The sequence below is a fragment of the Erpetoichthys calabaricus genome, chromosome 4 (genome assembly GCF_900747795.2).
Source record: "Erpetoichthys calabaricus chromosome 4, fErpCal1.3, whole genome shotgun sequence".
In the NCBI taxonomy this organism is placed as follows: domain Eukaryota; kingdom Metazoa; phylum Chordata; class Cladistia; order Polypteriformes; family Polypteridae; genus Erpetoichthys; species Erpetoichthys calabaricus.
This window is the reverse complement of record NC_041397.2, coordinates 108,776,241-108,800,126: the sequence shown is the minus strand read 5'-3', so window position 1 is coordinate 108,800,126 and position 23,886 is coordinate 108,776,241. Positions and strand designations below refer to the sequence as shown.

The window sequence follows — 23,886 nt, the reverse complement described above, 5'->3', positions numbered from 1 at the left end:
TCAAGAGAGTACAAAACCCTACACGTCCACACTACACAGCATAGTCAACCCCGACATAGTGCGGAAGGTGCACTAAACACGCTTCTAAAGCACCGCAAGCAAAAACCCGAGATAGTACAGAAGCCCCGAAGATCCGGACTCCACAGCATATGTAAATCACATTACAGTAATACAACACTATAAGTACTCACAGAAAACACAAACAGAAGAGGCTTCTGCGTCCCGCCCCAAAAGAGTTCAACTAACGGAAATAGGTAATTTTAACAGTAAGTGCAATTATCCATATTACTAACAGTAAACAACGTATACCTAATCAACAAATCCCAAGGACAGACCATGGACAGAGTCGACCTTTACCTCTCTGAGCCTGTATTTAGACATGGACAACTTCATGTAGCCTTCTCAAGAGTTCGACATGCATGTGACGTTAACGTCAAGATTATAATAACTCCATACCAAGGAAAACTCATTCAAGGACAACACGCCATCTTTACTACAAATGTGGTTTATGAAGATATCCTTTGTGCGTCATCTACACCTTTACACTCCAATATATCTCATACATAGATCTGCGCAAACTCAAAGACATTCTATACTTACATAACATAACAATTAAACTGCTATTGTTATTTACATATATTATATAGACCTACATATGTCGTGACGGTGAACATGATACATATGTAACAATTACCAAGACAGACAATAATCTCTTTCAAATCTATTGCGGGTTACCCAAGACCAGGGGTTGGCGAGCGAAGCAAGCAGGGGGCGGAGCCCCCTAGTAATAATAATAATGATGCATTTTATTTATAGGGTACTTTACATTAGTAGTAAATCTCAAAGTGCTACATAAAAAAGTTTAAAGAAAGGCAAAGCAAGATAAAAACAGAGATAAAACGACAATAATTAGTAGCATTCTTGTTAATAAGCTTTCCTAAATAGAAAAGTCTTTAGCTGTTTTGTAAAACAGCCCACAATCTGCTGTCTTCTCAGGCTCTCTGGTAGGGCATTCCAGAACCGTGGAGCAGCGGCTGCAAAGGCTCGGTCACCCATTGTACGAAGTTTGGAAAGCTTTGAAAAGCACAGGGCACCAATGGTAGACCTGCCAATTCTGATATTCTATAGCAAACGCCAGTCGAGCTCCATGGTGCTGGGCAGTGAGCACAGGAACCACTAGAGGACGTCTGGCCCTCAGGCCACCCTCATGAAGTGTGTTTCTGATTGTTTGGTCAGAGACATTCACACCAGTGGCCTGCTAGAGGTCATTTTGTAGGGCTCTGGCAGTGCTCATCCTGTTCCTCCTTGACCAAAGTTCAAGCACTTTATTGTCATTATGTAACACAACAAAATTACTTAGGAGCAGATACCGGTCCTGCTGATGGGTTAAGGACCTTCTATGGCCCTGTCCAGCTCTTCTAGGGCAACTACCTGTCTCCTGGAATCTCCTCCGTGCCATTGAGACTGCTGGGAGGCACAGCAAACCTTCTGGCAATGGCACGTATTGATGTGCCATCCTGGAGAAGTTGGACTACCTGTGCAACCTCTGTAGGGACCAGGTTTTGCCTCATGCTACCAGTAGTGACACTGACCGTAGCCAAATGCAAAACTAGCGAAGAAATAGTCAGTGTCAGTGGCCACCACCTGTTTTTGGAGGTCGTCTCATTGTTGCCCCTCTAGTGCACCTGTTATTCATTTCATTAACACCAAAGCAGCTAAAATTGATTAACAACCCCCTCTGCTACTTAACTGACCAGATCAATATCCCAGAAGCTTCATTGACTTGATGCTATACTCTGATTAAAAACTGTTCCTTTAATTTTTTTTTGAGCAATATATACAGTATATACTGTTTGATTAATATAATAATTTTAACTGAAATAAAACTTTAAATGTCTTCTACTGAAAATTACGCAGCTCCTCTCCACTCTTTGTGAGAAGAAACTAATTAAAGGCACTAATGATCTTTATGTGAGAAGCTTGGTGGTCCCATTGCTATAATAGCCTCTTGCTCACTCTTCCAGCATCCCAGGTTGAAAACCTAGCCTGGAATACTATATGCAAGGAATTTGCCCAAACTAACCAACTATAGGACTTCCCATGTATATTTATATTTAATGTTACTTTCTTTACTCTGCCTCAACACCAATACTTTAACCCTACTTTATTGGTACTATCAGAGGATGATGCACATTTTGGCTTTTTCTGTTTGTGGCATTTAGTTTTGCTTTGATTCAGTGGTTCTTACTTGCTTACCAACCTTAGTAAAATTAATAATTTGAAGAAAAAGTAGTTCTTATTTAAGTTACACTGCTCAAATCCCTCACAGGTGAAACTCAAAATGCACTTCCCTATTTTTTTCTTTCTCGCCTTGTCTTCTTTACTTGCATTTACCTGACCATCTTACATGGTGCAGCAAGATGGTGTCATGTTTGTTCCTGCTGTTGTTACTGAGATTCAGTACTAGGTTTGGAGAGAGGGATATTACTGTCTTTTTCAGTGTTTTATCACACTTTAAAAATCAAATGACACAGCTCCCTCACTTGCAGCTCCAAATATTTTATTCTAGGAAAGGTTTTTGGAATACTTTTCCTTAAAATATTAACTCTGTTTCAAATGCAGAGATTTTTTTGCTGTAGACCCACAGTTATATGTCACACATCTGTCACTACTCCAGTTAATAATAATACATTTTATTAAAAAAACACATTATAAACAGAACTTAAAGCACCAGAAAATACCTAAAATATAAAAAGTTAAAACCAAACAAAGCCATTGTAATCATTGAGAAAAAGCCATTTTGAACAGATGGATTTTAAGTTTACATTTAAAAGGTGAGAATGATTCAGTATTTCTAAGCTCAGTAGGTAATGAGTTCCAGAACTTGGGAGCAGAACGTCTGAATGCTCTGCTCCTAATGGTGGTTAAACGAGCAAGAAGGACAGTCAAGTGGATGGAGGAGAAGGATCTGTTTGCCTGTTGTTAACCTTACAAACCTTTAGAGATATGCTGTTTACAGTTACATTGCACTTTTACCCTTGACTATGATCCACTACTTTCTGCCAGCAGCTTTCTCTCCGATTTCACCAAAGTAGCTTACTTCTTAGGAACATTCTCTCTCCCATACTCTTCATTGACTGAGCTGTTCTAAGCCCCAGTGAAGAAAAATAGAGCAAAAACTGCAAGAAGGAAAGAAGGCTTAGTAAGTTTTAATAAAATAACTAGTGCCATAAACAAAAGCAAATAGAATGTGGCGTTTTATAGCATACAACATAGATTGTCCTATAGTTCTGAAAGCAGATGAAGATCAAAAACAAAATCATTGTGTGTCGAATACAGGTGGCATTTATCTTATTTTTACCTGAAGTCTTAGTGGTAACCTAAAGCATTTTTGGCGACTTGTACTCTGCCTCAGAGACTTTCTCAGTTTTCTGGGTGACTTCTATTTATAATACACAGTTCATCATCTGACTTTATAAAGTTTACTTAAATATGTTTCTCACCGTAAAGACAGTTTCTTCATTTTGATCCTGGGCTCTTAAATCTAATTCTTGTCTTCTTGACCCATCCCATCATCCTGATACTTGTCTCTGAAAATTCCAGTTTTCACACTTCATCCTGTTGTCTCCACACTTATGAAGCATACTTATGTTGCTTTGCATTCAGAGGAAGGTGGAGTGAGTTTGTCGAGAACTCCGTGTAAAACAATACATCTTATCAAATAAAACATAGCAGAAGTACTGGTAAGCAGAAACTTATCAGTAAAAACATCACAGACAAGTAACACAGCAGTTTTCCTAAAAACTGTAGACTTTGCAATGTCTTAGAGCCTCTGATACAAATGCTTGCTGTCAGCAGAGCTCTTCATTCCTTTAATGCCATTGTACAGACAATTATCATAAAATACTTGATGTTACAATTACAAAAACAACAAAATAGCAAAATAAAACAACAACAGTGAATGAATATTAACAAAACAAGTTTAAAAAAAAAAAAACTACTTTTGTGTAGTCCTTAACTCAGATAATTGTTATTCATTCCTGAGCATAATTTTAGCCCCCATTACATTAGGTTTATAGGGTCATCATTGCCACTAACACTTATGCAATATAGTTATTGTTATTAAGTGTGGTTTGTTTATTGTTGATAAATCTATGATCTGAAAATAGTCATATCGTTGAGAAACTACCAAGACAACCTTTATACTTCAGCAGCTATGCCGGGAAAAACAACACTGAAACTAAAAAAAAAAATCTGTTTCATATTTAAAAATGTGATATGTTTTACTGTACATGCTATTTCTGATTTGATTTTTGAAACCAATAACTTATCTACTAAAATGTCTCATTTTTAATTTGTTAGAAATTAATTAATCTAATGGTAAATCTTTGTTTTGTTACTTTGGTACTTGTCTTCAGGGTACCGTATGCGGATTGGATCAAGTACAGACAAAAAAGACTCAGGACGCCTTCATGTTGACTTTGCTCAAGCCAGAGATGACTTCTATGAGTGGGAATGCAAGCAAAGGCTTTTAGCAAGGGAAGAACGACATAGGAGGAAAATAGAAGAAGAAAGGCTACGACCTCCCTCTCCACCACCTATAATGCATTTTTCAGATCATGAAGCTGGCTTACTAGCAGAAAAACTGAAAGGTAATTATATCTAATTTCATATCTGCCAATTGTATAAACTGTAGTCCAGGGATTTGGGAAATTGAGTATGGAGAGTGCTCTGACATACACTAATTATTCTCACTTTTTTCTTATGCCACATATAAAATATATATTCAGTTAGCACTTCAATTACCAAGTGAAAATTATATGAAGTGTGATTCCTCCCTTAAACATAGTCTGCAGTACCTTCAACCAAAATCACCTTTCTCTGTCTCTGATAAAACTCAGATTTCAAATACATCCCCAATTCCAGTGAAGTTGGGACGTTGTGTAAAACGTAAATAAAAACAGAATACATTGATTTGCAAATCCTTTTCAACCTATATTCAATTGAATACACTACGAAGACAAGATATCGAATGTTCAAATGATAAACTTTATTGTTGTTTTGCAAATCTTCACTCATTTTGAATTTGATGCCTGCAACACATTCCAAAAAAGCTGGGACAGGGGCAGTGAAAGACTGGGAAAGTTGAGGAATGCTCAAAAAACACTTGTTTTGAACATTCCACAGGTGAACAGGTTAATTGGAAACAGGTGTTTGTCATGATTGGGTATAAAAGGAGCATCCCCAAAAGGCTCAGTCATTCACAAGCAAGGATGGGGTGAGGTAAACCACTTTGTGAACAACTGCGTGGGCAAATAGTCCAGCAGTTTAAGAACAACGTTTCTCAATGTACAATTGCAAGGAATCTAGGGATTTCATCATCTACTGTCCATAATATCATCAAAAGATTCAGAGAATCTGGAGAAATCTTTGCACGTAAGCGGCAAGGCCGAATACCAATCCCTCAGGCGGCACTGCATTAAAAACCAACATCATTCTATAAAGGATATTACCACGTGGGCTCAGGAATACTTCAGAAAACCATTGGCAGTTAACACAGTTCGTCGCTACATCTACAAGTGCAAGTTAAAATTCTACCATGCAAAGCAAAACCCATATATCAACAACACCCAGAAACGCCGCCGGCTTCTCTGGGCCCGAACTCATCTGAGATGGACTGACGCAAAGTGGAAAAGTGTGCTGTGGTCTGACGAGTCCACATTTCAAATTGTTTTTGGAAATCATGGACGTCGTGTCCTCCGGGCCAAAGAGGAAAAGGACCATCCGGATTGTTATCAGCGCAAAGTTCAAAAGCCAGCATCTGTGATGGTATGGGGGTGTGTTAGTGCCCATGGCATGGGTAACTTGCACATCTGTGAAGGCACCATTAATGCTGAAAGGTACATACAAGTTTTGGAGCAACATATGTTGCCATCCAAGCAACGTCTTTTTCAGGGACGCCCCTGCTTATTTCAGCAGGACAATGCGAAGACACATTCTGCATGTGTTACAACAGTGTGGCTTCGTAGTAAAAGAGTGCGGGTACCAGACTGGCCTGCCTGCAGTCCAGACCTGTCTCCCATTGAAAATGTGTGGTGCATTATGAAGCGCAAAATACGACAACGGAGACCCCGGACTGTTGAGCAACTGAAGTTGTACATCAAGCAAGAATGGGAAAGAATTCCACCTACACAGCTTCAACAATTAGTGTCCTCAGTTCCCAAACGCTTATTGAGTGTTGTTAAAAGGAAAGGTGATATAACACAGTGGTAAACATGCCCCTGTCCCAGCTTTTTTGGAGCGTGTTGTAGGCATCAAATTTAAAATGAGTGAAGATTTGCAAAACAACAATAAAGTTTATCAGTTTGAACATTCGATATCTTGTCTTTGTAGTGTATTCAATTGATATATAGGTTGAAAAGGATTTGCAAATCATTGTATTCTGTTTTTATTTACGTTTTACACAACGTCCCAACTTCCAAACCCAAACCCCAATTGAAATTGGGGTTGTAGTTGATAAACATTAATGCTGAGTGCTTCAAAAAAAATCACCATCTTAATTAAGACTTTCATAGATATTCACTTTTCTGTTGAACATACAATATTATTACAGATATATGTTGGCTTAAGGTCAGCTTAGTACTGTAGTGAGCTATAGCATACAAGGAAAATCAAGGGCAAAAATGAAACTAACAATAGAAAGAGAGAGAGAGAGATAAGCCATGACTGGGTAAAAGGCATTTTTAAGTTTATTATTTAAAGTGGCAGCAAGACTGACCCTGTAATTGGCTAGGTATCCCATATTCCAAAGCATTCCTGTATAGTATGTCTAATGCAGTAAGTTTGTCTTCTTTTTTAAAACTCTTTATTGTCCCATATTTAAAATGTGACTATTTTTTTAATTGTTATACTTATTACAGACATTACTCTGTGTCATTGGATCACTGTTTTTTCAGCAATCACATCAGTTCTATTCATAACAGTTGATGCCCTATGATTGTAAATCTAATATGGGTGTCATTTTTTACACCTGGCCAAAAAGGCTGCATAGGCTACACTCTGTGAGAAGACAAAGAATGAAAAATAGATCCCTAAGACAAAGGGATGAGCAGCCCAGCACCTCCAGCTAAGAAACAGTTTTGTTAATTAGAGTGGAGCTGTCAATGAAACTGTTCGTATCACTACTGTGTCATATTGATGTAAAATTTGTGTTAAGTTATTGGTGTCTAATGAGGAGATCTGCTTCCATTGTGTGTTTGACACGAGTAATACATTGTGTACTAGTAATAGCCTTTGTGGCCTGAGTAGCTATAAATGGTCTCCTTCTACTTCTGAGGAGTTATACTGTATTTGTGATGAGTATTTATGTAAGTAAAATGCATGGGTATTTATGAATTTTTATAAATACTCAATAAAACAGTGAATTGCCAGTGTTTGCATAATTAGTATACCATACTGCTAAGAAGAAAAAAAAACTCTATTTGCAAATAAAAACAGTCCATGACAGACATTCCTAAAACACATTACTTCTGAGTGTTGTGACAATCTTTCATAGCTTGCAAATTCTATTTTAAAGCCCATATTACATGTCTTAGCAAGGATACTAAAAAATTTGTTTGTTATAAGTAATGAATAATTCAAAAAACATTGTACCTATTATATGGTGCATATACATTGATGGTTCCCCATGTTATCACTATTTGATTTCTTTTTTTTTTTCTTTTTTTTTCTTTTCATTTCCAAAGTGTGAATTTTTGATCCAACCAACATTCTTCCATTCGACATCCCCAGAAAATACACAAAGTCACATTAGAGTGGCTGATAGAAAGGGTTCTGTTTGGTGGATACAGCAGGTTATCTGCATGTTCACTTTACCTCCTGCATGGAAGGAAATGTTGTATCTTCCTGTGTTGCATATATCTCAGTGCTTTATTTTTAAAATATTTCTTTTTTTTTTTTTGAATGCATAGAGCCAAGGCCTGTTTACTTCAAAACTGTTGACTACATAATGTAACATGATAAACTCACTTAATCCAATTCAGGGTTGAAAGGTCCAGAATAAGCCCTGTACGTGGTGCCAGTTTATCACAGTGTCCACTGGTACAGATGTGTTTCGGACATGTAAGAAAAACCTGTGCAGATTTATTTTAAAAAGTGGGTCAAAATTTGATGAGTAACATTTACTATTAAGCTTAAGTAAAGTGAGACTTAGAATGCTGTACACTGTATATATATGTGTGTGTGTGTATATATATATATATATATATATATATATATATATTTGCAGTTGGAGATCCACAAAGGGAGAAAAAACGAATCACGTATCATAAAATAGTTTTATTCCTGAGCTTTCAACCCCTGTCAGGGGTCTTCATCAGAGGATAATGCTTAGACTTACAAGAATCAAAGGCAATATATAGCAACACATTCAGTGGGGGGTGGGTGGAGGTGATTAAGTCCGTATGATCAAAGGGGGGGGGGGGGTGTATCATTAAATTAAAGTGCATATGTCCTTCTTAAGTTGGCATATGCTGGGTTTATGTCCAAGTGTCTGTTGATGGCATTTTCATCTGATAGCCAAGACTCGGCCAACTCTCTGGCGCTTTTTGTACTGGCCTTAAATTTTACTTTCATGTTGTCCCAGTTGAATGTGTGTCCTGTCGATTTAGTATGTGCATATATCAAAGATAGTGCGTCCTTTCTTCTGACGGCGTTGCGATGTTTCTGTACACGTGTTGAGATTTTTTTTGACGTTTGTCCTATGTATACAGCTGAGCAAGAATTGCATGGAATACTATAAACTGCGTTTCGTGTTTCGGCTGTCGATTTCTTGTTTTTAGCTTTAAACAGGATATATGCACATACTAAATCGACAGGACACACATTCAACTGGGACAACGTGAAAGTAAAATTTAAGGCCAGTACAAAAAGCGCCAGAGAGTTGGCCGAGTCTTGGCTATCAGATGAAAATGCCATCAACAGACACTTGGACATAAACCCAGCATATGCCAACTTAAGAAGGACATATGCACTTTAATTTAATGATACACCCCCCTTTGATCATATGGACTTAGTCACCTCCACCCACCCCCCACTGAATGTGTTGCTATATATTGCCTTTGATTCTTGTAAGTCTAAGCATTATCCTCTGATGAAGACCCCTGACAGGGGTTGAAAGCTCAGGAATAAAACTATTTTATGATACGTGATTCGTTTTTTCTCCCTTTGTGGATCTCCAACTGCAAATATGCAAACCGTATCACAGACCTTCTTTTCCATTCATATATATATATATATATATATATATATATATATATATATATATATATATATATATATATATATACATACAGTGATCCCTCGCTATATCGCGCTTCGCCATATATATATATATATATATATATATATATATATATACATACAGTGATCCCTCGCTATATCGCGCTTCGCCTTTCGCGGCTTCACTCCATCGCGGATTTTATATGTAAGCATATTTAAATATATATCGCTGATTTTTTGCTGGTTCGCGGATTTCTGCGGACAATGGGTCTTTTAATTTCTGGTACATGCTTCCTCAGTTGGTTTGCCCAGTTGATTTCATACAAGGGACGCTATTGGCAGATGGCTGAGAAGCTAGATTGCTTACTTTTCTCTCTCTCTTGCGCTGACTATCTGTGATCCTGACGTATGGGGATTGAGCAGGGGGGCTGTTCGCACACCTAGATGATACAGACGCTCGTCTAAAAATGCTGAAAGATTATCTTCACGTTGCTATCTTTTGTGCAGCTGCTTCCTGAAACGACATGCTGCACAGTGCTTCGCATACTTAAAAGCTCGAAGGGCACGTATTGATTTTTGACTGAAAAACAAACTCTGTCTCTGTGTCTCTCTCTCTCTCTTTCTCTCTCTCTCTCTCTCTCTCTCTCTCTCTCTCTCTCCCTGCTCCTGACGGAGGGGGTGTGAGCTGCCGCCTTCAACAGCTTTGTGCCGCGGTGCTTCGCATACTTAAAAGCCAAACAGCACTATTGATTTGTTTGCTAGAGATTGTTTTCTCTATCTATGTGACATTCTGTGCTCCTGACACGCACTCCTTTGAAGAGGAAGATATGTTTGCATTCTTTTAATTGTGAGACAGAACTGTCATTTCTGTCTTGTCATGGAGCACAGTTTAAACTTTTGAAAAAGAGACAAATGTTTGTTTGAAGTGTTTGAATAACGTTCCTGTCTCTCTACAACCTCCTGTGTTTCTGCGCAAATCTGTGACCCAAGCATGACAATATAAAAATAATCATATAAGCATATGGTTTCTACTTCGCGGATTTTCTTATTTCACGGGTGGCTCTGGAACGCAACCCCCGCGATGGAGGAGGGATTACTGTATATATATATATATATATATATATAATATTATTAACTATATATATTGTTAATAGGTCTTTAAGTTACCACTACTAAATCATAAATACAGGCCTTTTTCCTGCAATTTTTCTTGAGCAACAATACTTGGCAAATAAAACATACTGATTTTTTTTTTATCATTTTATTAATTTTATTTAAATCAAATAACATTCCATACAAGCAAGTCAAAACATACAGATGTTTTAGCTTGTTTCCTAACTGTTAATTTGAACAGTTTCACTGTAAAATTTGTACAAATACTATATATACTCTTTGTGTTTGTGTGTGTGTAAATATATATACTGTATATATAATATTCACACACAGCTCCAATATATCTGCCAGTTGGAGCCTTCCAGACATCTAGCAAAAGTGAGGTTTCACTATTAACTGAATGCTTTGTTTGCTTTTATGGAGTTATTTATTTTTAACCAACTGAAAATAATGGCATGTCAGATTAATATAATAAAAATATGTACATCGGTTGCACATAATAAAATTGTTTTTATCAAAAATACTTAAATTATGCTGAATGCACTAAATTAATATATTGTATCCTGAAACAAAATGATATTTTTATATAAAATGAATGAAACTTTTTCATTCTCTGTTAAATGAATTATGTTATGTTAAATAAACATATCAATAAAGCATAAGATTTTAACAATTGTTTTGTAAGCTTTTTCAAAAATGCACCTCACTGAGTTACTTAGCTACAACCTTTTTAGGTGGTCAATTATACTTGATCGAGTATCATTTTATAGTATATGTTCAAAGTTATTAATAAGAAATAAGCAAGTCTGCTTATACCAACACTAGTTTTATTTGGTAAAAACAATGCAAACCAACAAAAATACAAAAGATTAGTATTCAAAAACTGAAATGTACAACAGTTATACAAGAACACTGCTTCTTTGGCTGTGCCAGAATGCCATGACCAATGTATAACACAAAATGCACCTTGGATGGAATGTTACATTATAAAATACATTTATTCATATTTATGTAACTGTATATATTATAGAATAAATGTTAAATATTAGTAAAATATAAAGTGTAAAAATTGCTGCTTGGCACCTTCTATATATACAGTATATATATATTTTTTTTTTAATTTTCAAATGAGCAAATTCGGCAACTTCATTGTATTGTATTTGGATGCATTCTTTATTTGTCTGTATTAATAGTATTTATCTGGTTGAGCAATGTTACGATTATACTAATGAACAGCAATTCTAAAAGTTGTTGACCTATAATGAAAGTCAGAACTTTTGTTTTTTGTGCGTAAACGTACCTGTACTAAGTGAGTAAATATAGACAACTTAATAGTACATTTACTAACTTGTGACGGTAGTTAGTGAGTATAGTTTGATAAAACATTTAAAGAGAATACAAGGAAAAATGCAAAACAGAGTAACGTTAGTCTGTGTGATTACGTGTTTTAAATGAATATCTGAATATTTCTCGTGTGTGTGTGTGTGTGTATGTTTTTTTTTTTTAACTTTTATTTCACCAAACTTTTGCCTCCAACAATAACTCAAACCCACAACCTGTTGCTTCTTTGAAAGTCACATGACTTTACTGCCAAGTTATCCAACCTCCGCTGATGATGAATACGCTTGGTGCATATTAATTTCCGGTGAGGATTAAATATAACTATTTTGACTTCTACCTAAATGACTGAAATTAGTATATTGTACATCCCACAAGATTAAATAAATTAAACATGATCGAGTTATGTTCAAAAGTGGAACAGAAACAATACATGTAATATAAAGTAAATACAGTACATTTTTGTAAATGTAACAACCTGCCATTTCCCTTTTTTCAGTGTATTCTGCTGGCACTTGCCTATTGCCTTGTGTTCGTTTGTGTCACTGCAATGACTTTTTATGCAGTTTTAGCATATGTTGCTTTTATTTTTTAGTGTTGCTTATTTTTACCAATCTGACTGTGACATTAACACTTAACCATTTTCAGTTTCTATTCTGTTCACAACTGGTGCCATTTTGTGTGATCTTGTCAAGGAAGCAGCCGTCTTGTTTACTGTCACTGTGGCTGTTGTCAGTCACATGACATTATGTCAGTTGCTACATATAGGATTTCTTCACCCAGCTTATAATATCTTAGTTTCCACCAAAATTCCACCAGTTTATCAACTTTTCTAACATAATTGGGTATAATAAAACTTAACTCCGAGTAAAGACTTTTGGCAATATTTGTTTGACTTTCATGGTTTTCATTTTGGTTTTGATATTCAGTTTTTTTTTTTTTTTTGATTCTCTGCTTAGTCATTTTTATCCAACTCCTTTCTTTTTTTTTACATTTGCACCTTTGGGCTAAGATTGAATAAGAACAGTTTGCCACAATGTCAGCTGCAAGTCTTGGTTGTGCATTCTGTCAGCAGTGTTTGAGGTTTAAAAGAGGGAGGTTACAGTAGGTGATCTGTCAGCTTTTATAAGGAGCTTTTTAAGCAACAAATTTTTCCTGATTTTTATGTGGAACTACTTGGTTCTGCCTTTGTGATATTCTTTACATTTCTGAAGTTATTTTTGCTTTTGCTTCTGCCTTCTGGTTTTTGGTTACCCTGTGTTTTTTGTTTAAAGTATGTCCTTCTTAGCTTTTTTAAATTTCAGTTTATTTTAATGTTATTTCTTAAATATATAGTGTGTGATTGTTTCTGCAGATATGTTGCCTTTCATTAACTACACTCATAAAGGATAAATTTTATTTTGCGAAAAGAATATTAAAGCTATTATTTTTCTGAAGAAAAGACGTTTTAGATTTTTTTTTGAAAATTGAAAGTTTTATATAGATTTAATAGACTTTAAAAAATACATTGATCAAAAAAAAAGACATGGTCAGTGCTCACCTTTACATTTGGTCGTAAGAAAAAAATAAGGCTAAAGTACATTCTGCAAGAAAACTTTTCATTTATATTACCATCTTGGTAAGTAATAGTTCCATGATTGAATGAAGAGGTGATGTGAGATGACTCTGTATAGCCCAGTTGAGCTGTTTTATAGCATTTCATATTTTTGTGTATATATGTATAAGGAGCATCTTTTGTGACCCTGTCAAGGATGAGCAGCTTACAAAAATGGATGGATTGCTGTTTTACACATGGTATAGTGTTTCATTTTGTGCATTACTAATATGCCATTTAAATATATTAAACATCTTTTTACACACTGTTTACAATAACTGTGAGGTGTTTTTCTCATTATTTTTGAATTAACACTATTTTATGTGGCGGGTATGAATACAGCTGTTTCCCTCCTAGTAGTTTTACTGCATGGATACCATTATGTTGCTGACAAATGACATTAGTGATTGCTGAGAAACTCCAGTTTCAAATTTGTTAGTATTTTGAAACAGTAATATAAGAGGCACGTATCATTGACTGTCAACTGGATGAAGGCTGATGTGGATGACTGTAGACCTCAGTTTTGATTTATTTTGCGTTATTTTCTATGGAACATATAATAAGGATGACTTCTTTATTGCACTGCTTTGTTGTACTCTTGCAGCATTTTGGCAAAAATTTGTAGAGGCTATTCAAACCGTTCACCGACTGTAATAGACAGCCGGTGGTAAGCAAAGAATACTCGTGAATCCACATGTGATTACAAAGCCCATTATATTTTCATGTTTTAGATGTGGAAGTAGCTCTTGTGTTGAATGACATCCTAAATTGTTTTTCTTTTCCTTTATTCTTGAAATAGGAACTGTTTAATTGTAGAATATATTCTGTTTTAGTTTATTTATTTGTTTATTTTTTGAAAACTAATAACCTAATACACACCCTAAGTCTACCTTGAATAATCACTACTTTCAATTTTAAAAGTCATAATTCTAATTTCTCACTTCTTGAAATCAACATGGAAACTGACAACATCTGGTGATGCGGCGGATTTACACTCAGTGACATGCTTAATAATCATTTACTTGCCTACTTCTAGCAAGCCTACTTTCATCAAAATCGGCATGTCAGATGAGTAAAATAGCATGAGAATGTTATTAATTTTAATTTATTATATGTACTCAATGACTATTTTTTATGTGTACTGGCTCATTAACACCAACAGCCCACTCCTCCAAATACCCAGTCATGTGGGTGCAACTCAACATATAAAGTTTGATTCGCTGTTCAATCAAACATTGCAATGGGTCAGAGACTCATTCTGTTCACATTTGAACAAGGACATATTTTGTCTTTGAAAAATGCAATAAAAGTACCTTTGCAAGTGACATGATAGTGAATGTGAGGTCAAACCATAATTGCAGTAGGCACACTTAGTTATGCTTTGGTTGTATGTAGACTTCCGACAAGTGGGAATGATGGAAGCTGTCATGTCATGTGCAGAGAAACAGGCTAGAGTTCGCCAACAGCTAATTATAGAGAGATTGGCAGCTGGATTTTTGCAATGTTACATCAAGAGGTTTATCAGAAAGCACAACTAATCATATCATGTCATGGATAGGGTATGGCATCTGACAGTCAACATAAATTCCACTTCTTTCGGTAAAAAACAATAGATCCAGTGGACTGAATAATGCAATACCAGCACAATCTTGAAAAGCCATAATTTGGTCAGATGACTTCCAATTCCTGCTGAAATGACAAGGATGAGTGAACCAATTCATGAAATAGGTCCCTTAAGCCGATCAATCTATCCAGTCAAATGTGAACAATATAGAAGAGTGTTGATTGTGTAATGGAGGCTTTGATATAAAAGAAGAAACAACTGAATGCCACAGTATATCTGAATATTGTTTTGAATTGGGCCATTTTATCTGGAAGCAGTGTGAGCATCCAAGATTGGCAGGTTCAGCAATGTAATATTTTATGCTAGAATCCTAGAAAGGTCCTATAATAGGTCCAGGATCATGATAGTAAATTCAGCCTGCAGTTGCTTCCTGATTCAAGATTTGTGGGATGAAATGGACTTTATGAGTTGAGATTGACTTTGAGAATTTGCAAAAGCTATAGAACACATTGACTGGAGTGAACATGGACCAGCAACTCAGAGCTGTTTCTTCAAATGTTTTATTGAATCCATGCCCAGATGAATTCAGTGTACTCAGTTTATATTAATGCACATTAAAATTGATTCACCATTCTGCATCTAAGAAAGAATTTATGCTACTGCTCATCAATATGATGCCTAACTATTAGATGAATTCTAAAGCAAGCAACCTTTAATCTCTAAGCACCAATCCAAATGATGTTTACAAATTCATAGAAACAGTACAATTGATTACATATTTTATACATCGTATACTAACTATTTTTCCTGGTGCAGCCCAGATTTTATTTCAAAACATCACTGTAAAATATTCTTTACAATTTTCTGAACTATCTTTACACCATATATTGTGAACAAGGAAGTCTGACCATAGAAATCTGACTAAAAATAGTGGCTAGGAATTGCAGCTATTTGAAATGGAAGGAGTAATTTGATGGGATGAGAGGAATCCACAGGTTACTTATAGTTTATGTTTTATCATATCCTATTAAGATTGTGGCCACTCATTTTTCTCGAGTCAGACAATCATTTGCCTTCAAACAGTCCACTTTAAAGTTAGCTCTGTAATTGGACAGGAGAGGATTAATGGTCAATGATAGAAGCCAGGCCATCAAGATGCCATATAGCCTATATTCCAAATGGAACTCTCTCCAAGTTATGCTACAATTATCAAGGAAATATGTACAGCCACCTTTAGATGGGACAAAGATAAATAAATGGCATGCAAACAGATGCTTTATGTAGACATAGGTGTGTTTCTGATCTTTGCCCATGTATTATTTTAAAAATCCATTGTAAATTTCAAATGGGGAAAAGTGACAATATTTAGACAGTCAGTGATCCTAATTCCTTATGAGATTTGACTCAACTGTGAGGTTACAGCCATTGGTTAAGAGAGTGCAGTGAAACAGCCCTGGGCTGCTTGTGATAATGGTGTAATGATAAGAGAGTATACTAGCAACCCTAAATTTCAATTAATAATTCATGAAACTATATGGTCCTACCTTTGACAGCCTGGGACAATATAGTCCTAAGTGGGGCAGTTTGGGGAAGAAGTGAAGGTTTTTCAAAAGCATTTAACTTCACCAAAGACATATCCAACAGATGCTGTAAGGTTGTGCTCATCCTTAGCAAAAAGGACCAAGTCAATGAATCAGACAATGAAGAACCTATGACAGAATCCCAATACATACAGTATGTGTTCAAGTAGGGAAACTGAGAATCTGCCAGAGAATAAGAATATTAAGGGCCAGTGGAAATAGGCCAAGAGACTGGGCCTATTAGAAATTTGCACTTGGGTGCACCCTGGCTGTGAAAACTAGTTTTTCAGATATTTCAGTAGTAAGGAGGAATCTAAAACTGATGTATGTGATAGAGAAGTATTACTTTTTGGTCTGGCTCATCATGGTTTAGTTTTACCAACAGAATTATGCTTCTTGATTAGCGTAGACTTTCTATTACAGTGAAGTTACCCATGTATTTCAGGAAGTGGTGTAGAATAAGAGATAATTCTAATAAATGACAAGGTCACCAGAATGCAATTGTAATTTTATCCAGTTGAGTGAAGAGGAGAAGTTTGACATGATTTAATGCTTGTAACCCAAATAGATGTCAAATAGGGTTACTTGTGCTCAAAGGAAAGTTTGTACAAGACGAACACATAAACTTTGCTCTATCTTTGACAGACCTCATTATGAAATAAGGCAAAGTTGCTGATGTAAGAGGGGCAATTTTTCAATGTCTTTATCTCTTGCCACCTAGTAGCTCCTTAATCTTGTTTATTTTCTTTTTCCAGTAAGCACTAATATAAGAAATACTTAAATGTAGCACCTTTGCCATGTAAAAAGTGACATAGGACTTAGAGTGGAAAGACCAATTTCTCATTTTGGCATCAGGCTATTTGCTGTTTTTGCTATTATACATTATTGTGACTCTAGAATAAATGTTTCAGCATTGAAAAATTGTCTTAGGAAACTGTCAGACAATAAATTGTAAGTATAACCTTCAAGTAACCAAGGGTAACTCCTCTAGAAGGTATTAAAAAAACAGATATAGTATTTTCTTTTAGTTACAGTATTTAACATCAATATAAAGTATGTAGTCCAAACAAAATATGGGTTTGCTTTTAGGATTAAGTTATTCATCTTCTGTATGGTTCGGTCTGATCAGGAATACACAAATTAAATACATGCTGGAAACAGTTATATGTTAGATTTATTTAATCATATTTTATTTTTTACTTCTGCACTTTTTACAGTGAAATAATTATGCCTTTTTTGTGCAAATTAAGGACTTTCCTTCTTGTAGTTGATTGTAATAGGTACAGTCTGGGTTTAATTCTTCTGTGTAGTCATTACTTATTGATATGTTGATTATTTTTGTATATATATGTGTATTTCAGTAGCTTAGACCAGACATTCACTGTGTGATTTTTAGAAATCGTGATCGAGCAATTACTCACACTGCACAATTAGAGTTGCCAGTCGTATTTTTGCTCAGACTTTAGGTGTATGTGGCCCTAATAGACAGTTTTATCCATTGATATTTTGCAATAAAGCTTTACCAGTTAAAAAAACAATTTAGCCAGAGACAAAATGTCAACAAAGAAAAGGGTGGCATTGCCTGCTCTTCTTGCACTGTGCTCTAAAACTTCAAAGAAAAGAAAAAGGTGTAACTGAACACACAGGATGGTTAGAAAGGCGCAGACAATTCTGTCTATCAATTTTACAGAGAATTTGAGGTATGTAATCAATGTAATTTACTCTCGGTGTTTATTTCAGGTTCTACCAATAAATATTTCCTAAGATAATTTTGTCATTGGCCATTTAGTCATATGTGTGGTGCTATATGATAGTCAGCTTTTTGAAATTAAAAGATGAAAATGAGCATGACAACAGCAGTAGCCAATGTATAGTGTCTGGTCACAATGCTACAAAATACTGAAATACAATACTAATCATTTCTAACTTCCATTATAATTGTTTGTTTCAAAGTCAAATTCAATATGTAATTATTCCATTTTAATCATGGTGTATTATATAAAAGGTGACCTCTCATGACCATATGCGCGTTTAGTAGTGATTTTATTATTTTTGCCACATGCACACTCACTGCAGTCACTGCATAATGAATTTCAGGAAATTGGATGGTGACATAAGGATGGATAGATAGATAGATAGATAGATAGATAGATAGATAGATAGATAGATAGATAGATAGATAGATAGATAGATAGATAGATAGATAGATAGATAGATAGATAGATAGATAGATAGATAGATAGATAGATAGATAGATAGATAGATAGATAGATAGATAGATAGATAGATAGATACTTTATTAATCCCAAGGGGAAATTCACATACTCCAGCAGCAACATACTGATACAAAAAACAATATTAAATTAAAGATTGATAATAATGCAGGTAAAAACAGACAATAACTTTGTATAATGTTAACGTTTAACCCCCCCGCCCCCCCCCCGGGGGGTATTGAAGAGTCTCATAGTTTGGGGGAGGAATGATCTTCTCAGTCTGTCACTGAAGCTGCTCTTCTGTCTGGAGATGACACTGTTTAGTGGATGCAGTGGATTCTCCATAATTGATAGGAGCCTGCTTAGCGCCCATCGCACTGCCACAGATGTCAAACTGTCCAGTTCCATGCCAACAATAGAGCCTGCCTTCCTCACCAGTTTGTCCAGGCGTGAGGCGTCCCTCTTCTTTATGCTGCCTCCCCAGCACACCACCGCGTAGAAGAGGGCGCTCGCGACAACCGTCTGATAGATCATCTGCAGCATCTTATTGCAGATGTTGAAGGACGCCAGCCTTCTAAGAAAGTATAACCGGCTCTGTCCTTTCTTACACAGAGCATCAGTATTGGCAGTCCAGTCTAATTTATCATCCATAAAAAAAAAAAGTCCGACATATATAGGCTGAAAAGGACCGGAGAAAGTACAGTCCCCTGTGGCGCTCCTGTGTTGCTGACCACAATGTCAGACGTGCAGTTCCCAAGACGCATATCGGCTCATGAGAGTTCACACTACACAACCGCTAAAATTTCTGACGTTACAGAAATTCTTCTTAATGTTTAATAGCCTAATTGTAAGATGCAATTGGACGTCACAGCCCGTCTCATGCTACCTGTGAAAGGATTGATGATAAAGCTGAAATTCGGGTTAACTCAGAAAATCAGTTGGTTACTGCACATCGGGCTTAAAATCACATGGTGTGTTCCTTTCTTTACATGTACTTTAAGCAGTATGTAATGTACAAAAGTACTACTTAATATATTTCTTACATGAGCCTCTGTACTTAATTTCCTTAATCACAAGTAGATAATGTGAAAGATACTGGAGGAATGCAGGCTTACATTTTAAAGCTATGTTGCCATTCTGTTGACAGTTTTTATGATGTATTCATTTATTAATCCATTGATTTTCAAAAATCCTTAATCCACTACAGGGTCACAGAGAAATAAGGTATTTATTTATTTACTTAATTAAGTTTTTTTTTTTTCTTAATCACGATGTCCATTATTTGATTAGTTATAAGTACTTAATTATTCAAAATCCCGGCCATGTGTGAAAATTGCTGGTTTCTTAATTCTTAATTGTGGTTTTAGTTAAAGCGTAAGTAAAGGTGCTTTCCATAAACCAATTTTTCAACTAAACAGAAAATTTATTTATTTTATTAAATCAAGCATAGTTGCACATAATACTTATTTAAACAATAGCACCTCTATGAGTCATTATAATTGAAACTTTTAACTAGTACTTAATACACTGTATAATATGTGCACATGTAGCAGGTATATATATTATAGAATGATTATAAATAAAATCAATATCACATATACCATTTTTCACTGGCCTGGCATGGGTCCATTAATATGACCAATAAGCCTTGTTCTATTTTGTGCTCAGTGCTTCTGAATAAGGCTCTGGCTCTCTGCATTGCTGAATTGTATTAAGCAGATTCAAAAGTGAATGAAGGGTTTATTATCCTTATTAAAATGTACATTTTATATTGTCATACTTTTTTATAATTATCATACTAGCATACTAACATAACCAGATGTGGAGTTTTTGTTAAGAGATTTTAGCTGGAAGTTTATACTGTATATTTCTTATGTTTTTATATATGTTTTTGCTGTTTGGTAAGATGGAAAACAACATTTGTTGGATTTTGGAAATCCTGCCATATCCACCATTACCTCTGTATTACATCTTATATATATCTACATATATATACAAAATACTATTGGGTTGGTCAATTATTCTCTGTGCTTCCACGTCTTTTAAAACCAGATAATCTAGCTAAAAAATACCTTGCTACAAAGCTCCATACTAATGGCTACTTGCTGATTGTATCACTACTGAGTGGGAAGGAGTTACATGTTGATTAGGCCTACACGTAAGAATTGTGCTGTACTCTGTGCACTTCACAATAATTTTGAATGTATGTCTACAAAAACAAACCAAGTGTATTTAGAAAAGCAAACCCTTGCTACGGTTTAGTATCGGAAATATCAAATATTACACTGATATTTCACAGTCATTATTTATTGAAAAAGGGATACATTTGTTCAGTACATAAGCAAGGCCAAAACAAACCACAAACCTGTCCTATTCACGTGTACAAAGATATTTTGAATATCCTTACAATTGAAATTTCATAAAGGGGTGCATCCTCAATTATCCTTGTGTTTTCCAGAAGCAATTAAATAGCTGGATAATATAAGGAATATGCAGATTTTTGGAATATAAACTAGAAGGAAAAATGCAGTGTACATTATTTAACTAGTAACGAAAATGCAAATCTACTGTTCATCTTGTGGCTTTTTATATTTGCATTTTAACAAATCTCTTTACTGCACTTGAGATAACCTCTCAAGCAACAATTATACCCTATATTTTATTAGAGGACTGAAGCCATAATAGTGCTATTTTGTTAAAAGACTGTAAGAAGTTAACACTATTTTGCGGATTGCTGATATCACACTTTTTTCACAACCAAATAATTTAATAGATTTTACACATAAAGGTGTGTTTAAGTAACATTCGTAAATGAGAATTTAAAGTGTGAAGAAACTACATTGGAAGGAGACTCTATCTGTAGTCTAATGCTTCTCAGATTACTGATTGAAATAGAAGAGTCAGTTTGTTACTACTTGGTTTTTCCAGAAATTAGTAATCAGTCTAATAGAAATGAATAGTCATGAGCGAAACAGGTACGTTTCGGTTCACATACAGTTTTGTGAAACTGGCACTAAAGTATGTTTTGCATATAAAGAGTTTCTTGGGGTTTTAAAGTTGTTGTTTTTTTTGTGGAACACAAAGCATATTGCTTCCTAAAGCCTCGTTCACAATTTACATGTGTTATTTTGTGAAGCTGTATAAAACATGTAATGCATGCCACACCAGTAAAATCAATTCTGTTTATGTCTCTTGTTGGCATCACTTTGGAAAAGTAAACTACGCTAAAAAAAAAAAAGTGACATGTTGCCTATTTTCCACATGAAGACACACCAAAACCCACCATTCTCCACATTTGTGTACTCTCCACTGAAAAACTCAGTTCACAGAAACATGCTTCTGTCTGGGCTCTATTTTCCTGTGGATTGATTTATTATGTTATATATATATATTATATTCTTTGCATTATTTTATGCGAATATGTGTATATTAGAATATCAAGTGAACCTGTATTTATTTTTTAATGTGTTTTGTATTGTTAAAGTCTAACCAGGGAACCAAGTTTGATTCTCTGCCCGGTCAGAGAACTGCATTGTCTCTGAGGCTGTCAAATCAGTAACAGGCACAAGGCAATAGACACCTTGGAGTGGATGTCACTTTTTCACAGGGTCCACTGATAAACATACCCATACTGCTCTCCTTCCAAGCTAATTTAGTGTGGTCAATTGATTTAGCATGGATGTCTTAGGGAGTAACGCAGAGTACCTGGAATAACCCTTGAATGTATGGAAAGCATGCAAACTGCTAACGCATTGTCATCAGCATTTAGTTGCTTATGAAGCAGTAGCACAACATTACCATGTTATCCAATGACAAAATAATAACAAGTTGTTCAATGCTTGTAATGAAGATTAATGGAACACTTTCAAAAAAACAGAGCTTTTAATTCTAGTTTATACATTTCAAATGGTTGATTACACTGGGATAAGGGAAAACGCATCACGGCCCTTCTTCCAGTATCAGCTCATCAACAGCACATTAACAAGTGCTAGTGTTGTTACCTTTCATTCGTCTATAGTTCCTAAACCTATGGTGTGAAATCTGTCACAAAAAAGTACTTTCTTGAATTATTTTCTCTGGTATGTCAAATATTCAACTCTGAAATGTGTTATGTGGGTTAGAAAATGAACATATGAAGAGACAGATACTGTAAATACGATAAAAGAGTGTTACCATAATTATTTAAATTATGATGTAAAAACTAGAGACCCTCTTGGGGGTTGTTAGTCCAATTCAATGCATTGTGATACATTGCTGGGTTGGCAAGAAGGTGGCAAGGGACAAAAGGAGAAAGAGGCAGAGGGACAATGGATGAAGAATATGTATAATTTTATTGGTGGGGATCACAATAAGATAAATGTAGCTGTTAGAGAGCTATTTATATCATAAAACTGCTGATGGGTAATGTGGCTAAGCAGCTGGCAATGATTGTACACCCCAGAAATAAATAATCCAAAACCACTAGATTACCAGAAGAAGGTAATCAAAAATAATACAGGAGATTGAGTGGTACCAAAAATCTACTCTTGGGGGCGTGGGGGATTTTGTTGAATTCTTATTTTATGTTCTCTTTTTCCCTTTTTTGAAAATTTCTCTGATGTTCCTTCTACATTGATTTTAAAGTTATTTGTCCTATAAGTTCTCCAAGTATTATCTGCTTGTTTGTACACTATGTTACATTCTTTAAATAAAATGAATGTAAAAAATCTGCTACAGGGTTTCTAAGGTCCACTAAGAGTGCCTGTCATTTTAACTGTGTATTAAAGCTCAAGAATGCAGAAACAAATGCTGAGAGATGGCCCCTCAACGTTAAGCAGGTATCCCTATCCACTGTTGTTCAGGGGCTGCTCCTGTAGTAACACCAGGGAGTTATTTTAATGTTGGTGCCTGACAGTAATTAATCTATCTTAGAGTTGAGAGTTGAGTTGGTCAAGGGCTTGAATAGCAGAAAGACAGTGCAATCTAAGTCATAGAGTAGGTATGAATTTGTTAGGTGAATGGGATTGGGTTTTTGTATTTATAGCACTAGATAATGGATAGTGACCAATAGGGTGAGTCACTACAACTTACATATGGGATCCTACACAGTAAGACTCAGAGTGAATGATATTGTTTACCCTCTGTTTAATTTCTATATTATTTTCTTTTCTCCAATTGAACATTCTTCTCTGTTGAATTGTTTTTTGCATAAATTAATCACTATTT

General features: G+C 35.4%; 1 protein-coding gene across 5 annotated transcripts in view; it reads left to right on the top strand.

Moving 5' to 3' along the window:
* The window catches only part of enox1 (ecto-NOX disulfide-thiol exchanger 1), a 722,268-nt gene that overhangs the window by 514,421 nt on the left and 183,961 nt on the right, over nt 1-23,886 (top strand). For all 5 annotated transcript variants that reach the window (XM_051926918.1, XM_028799665.2, XM_051926915.1 and 2 more), the window contains one exon: nt 4,419-4,652. In XM_051926918.1, the coding sequence (XP_051782878.1) occupies nt 4,419-4,652 (234 nt within the window). The remainder of the gene's footprint in view (nt 1-4,418; nt 4,653-23,886) is intronic.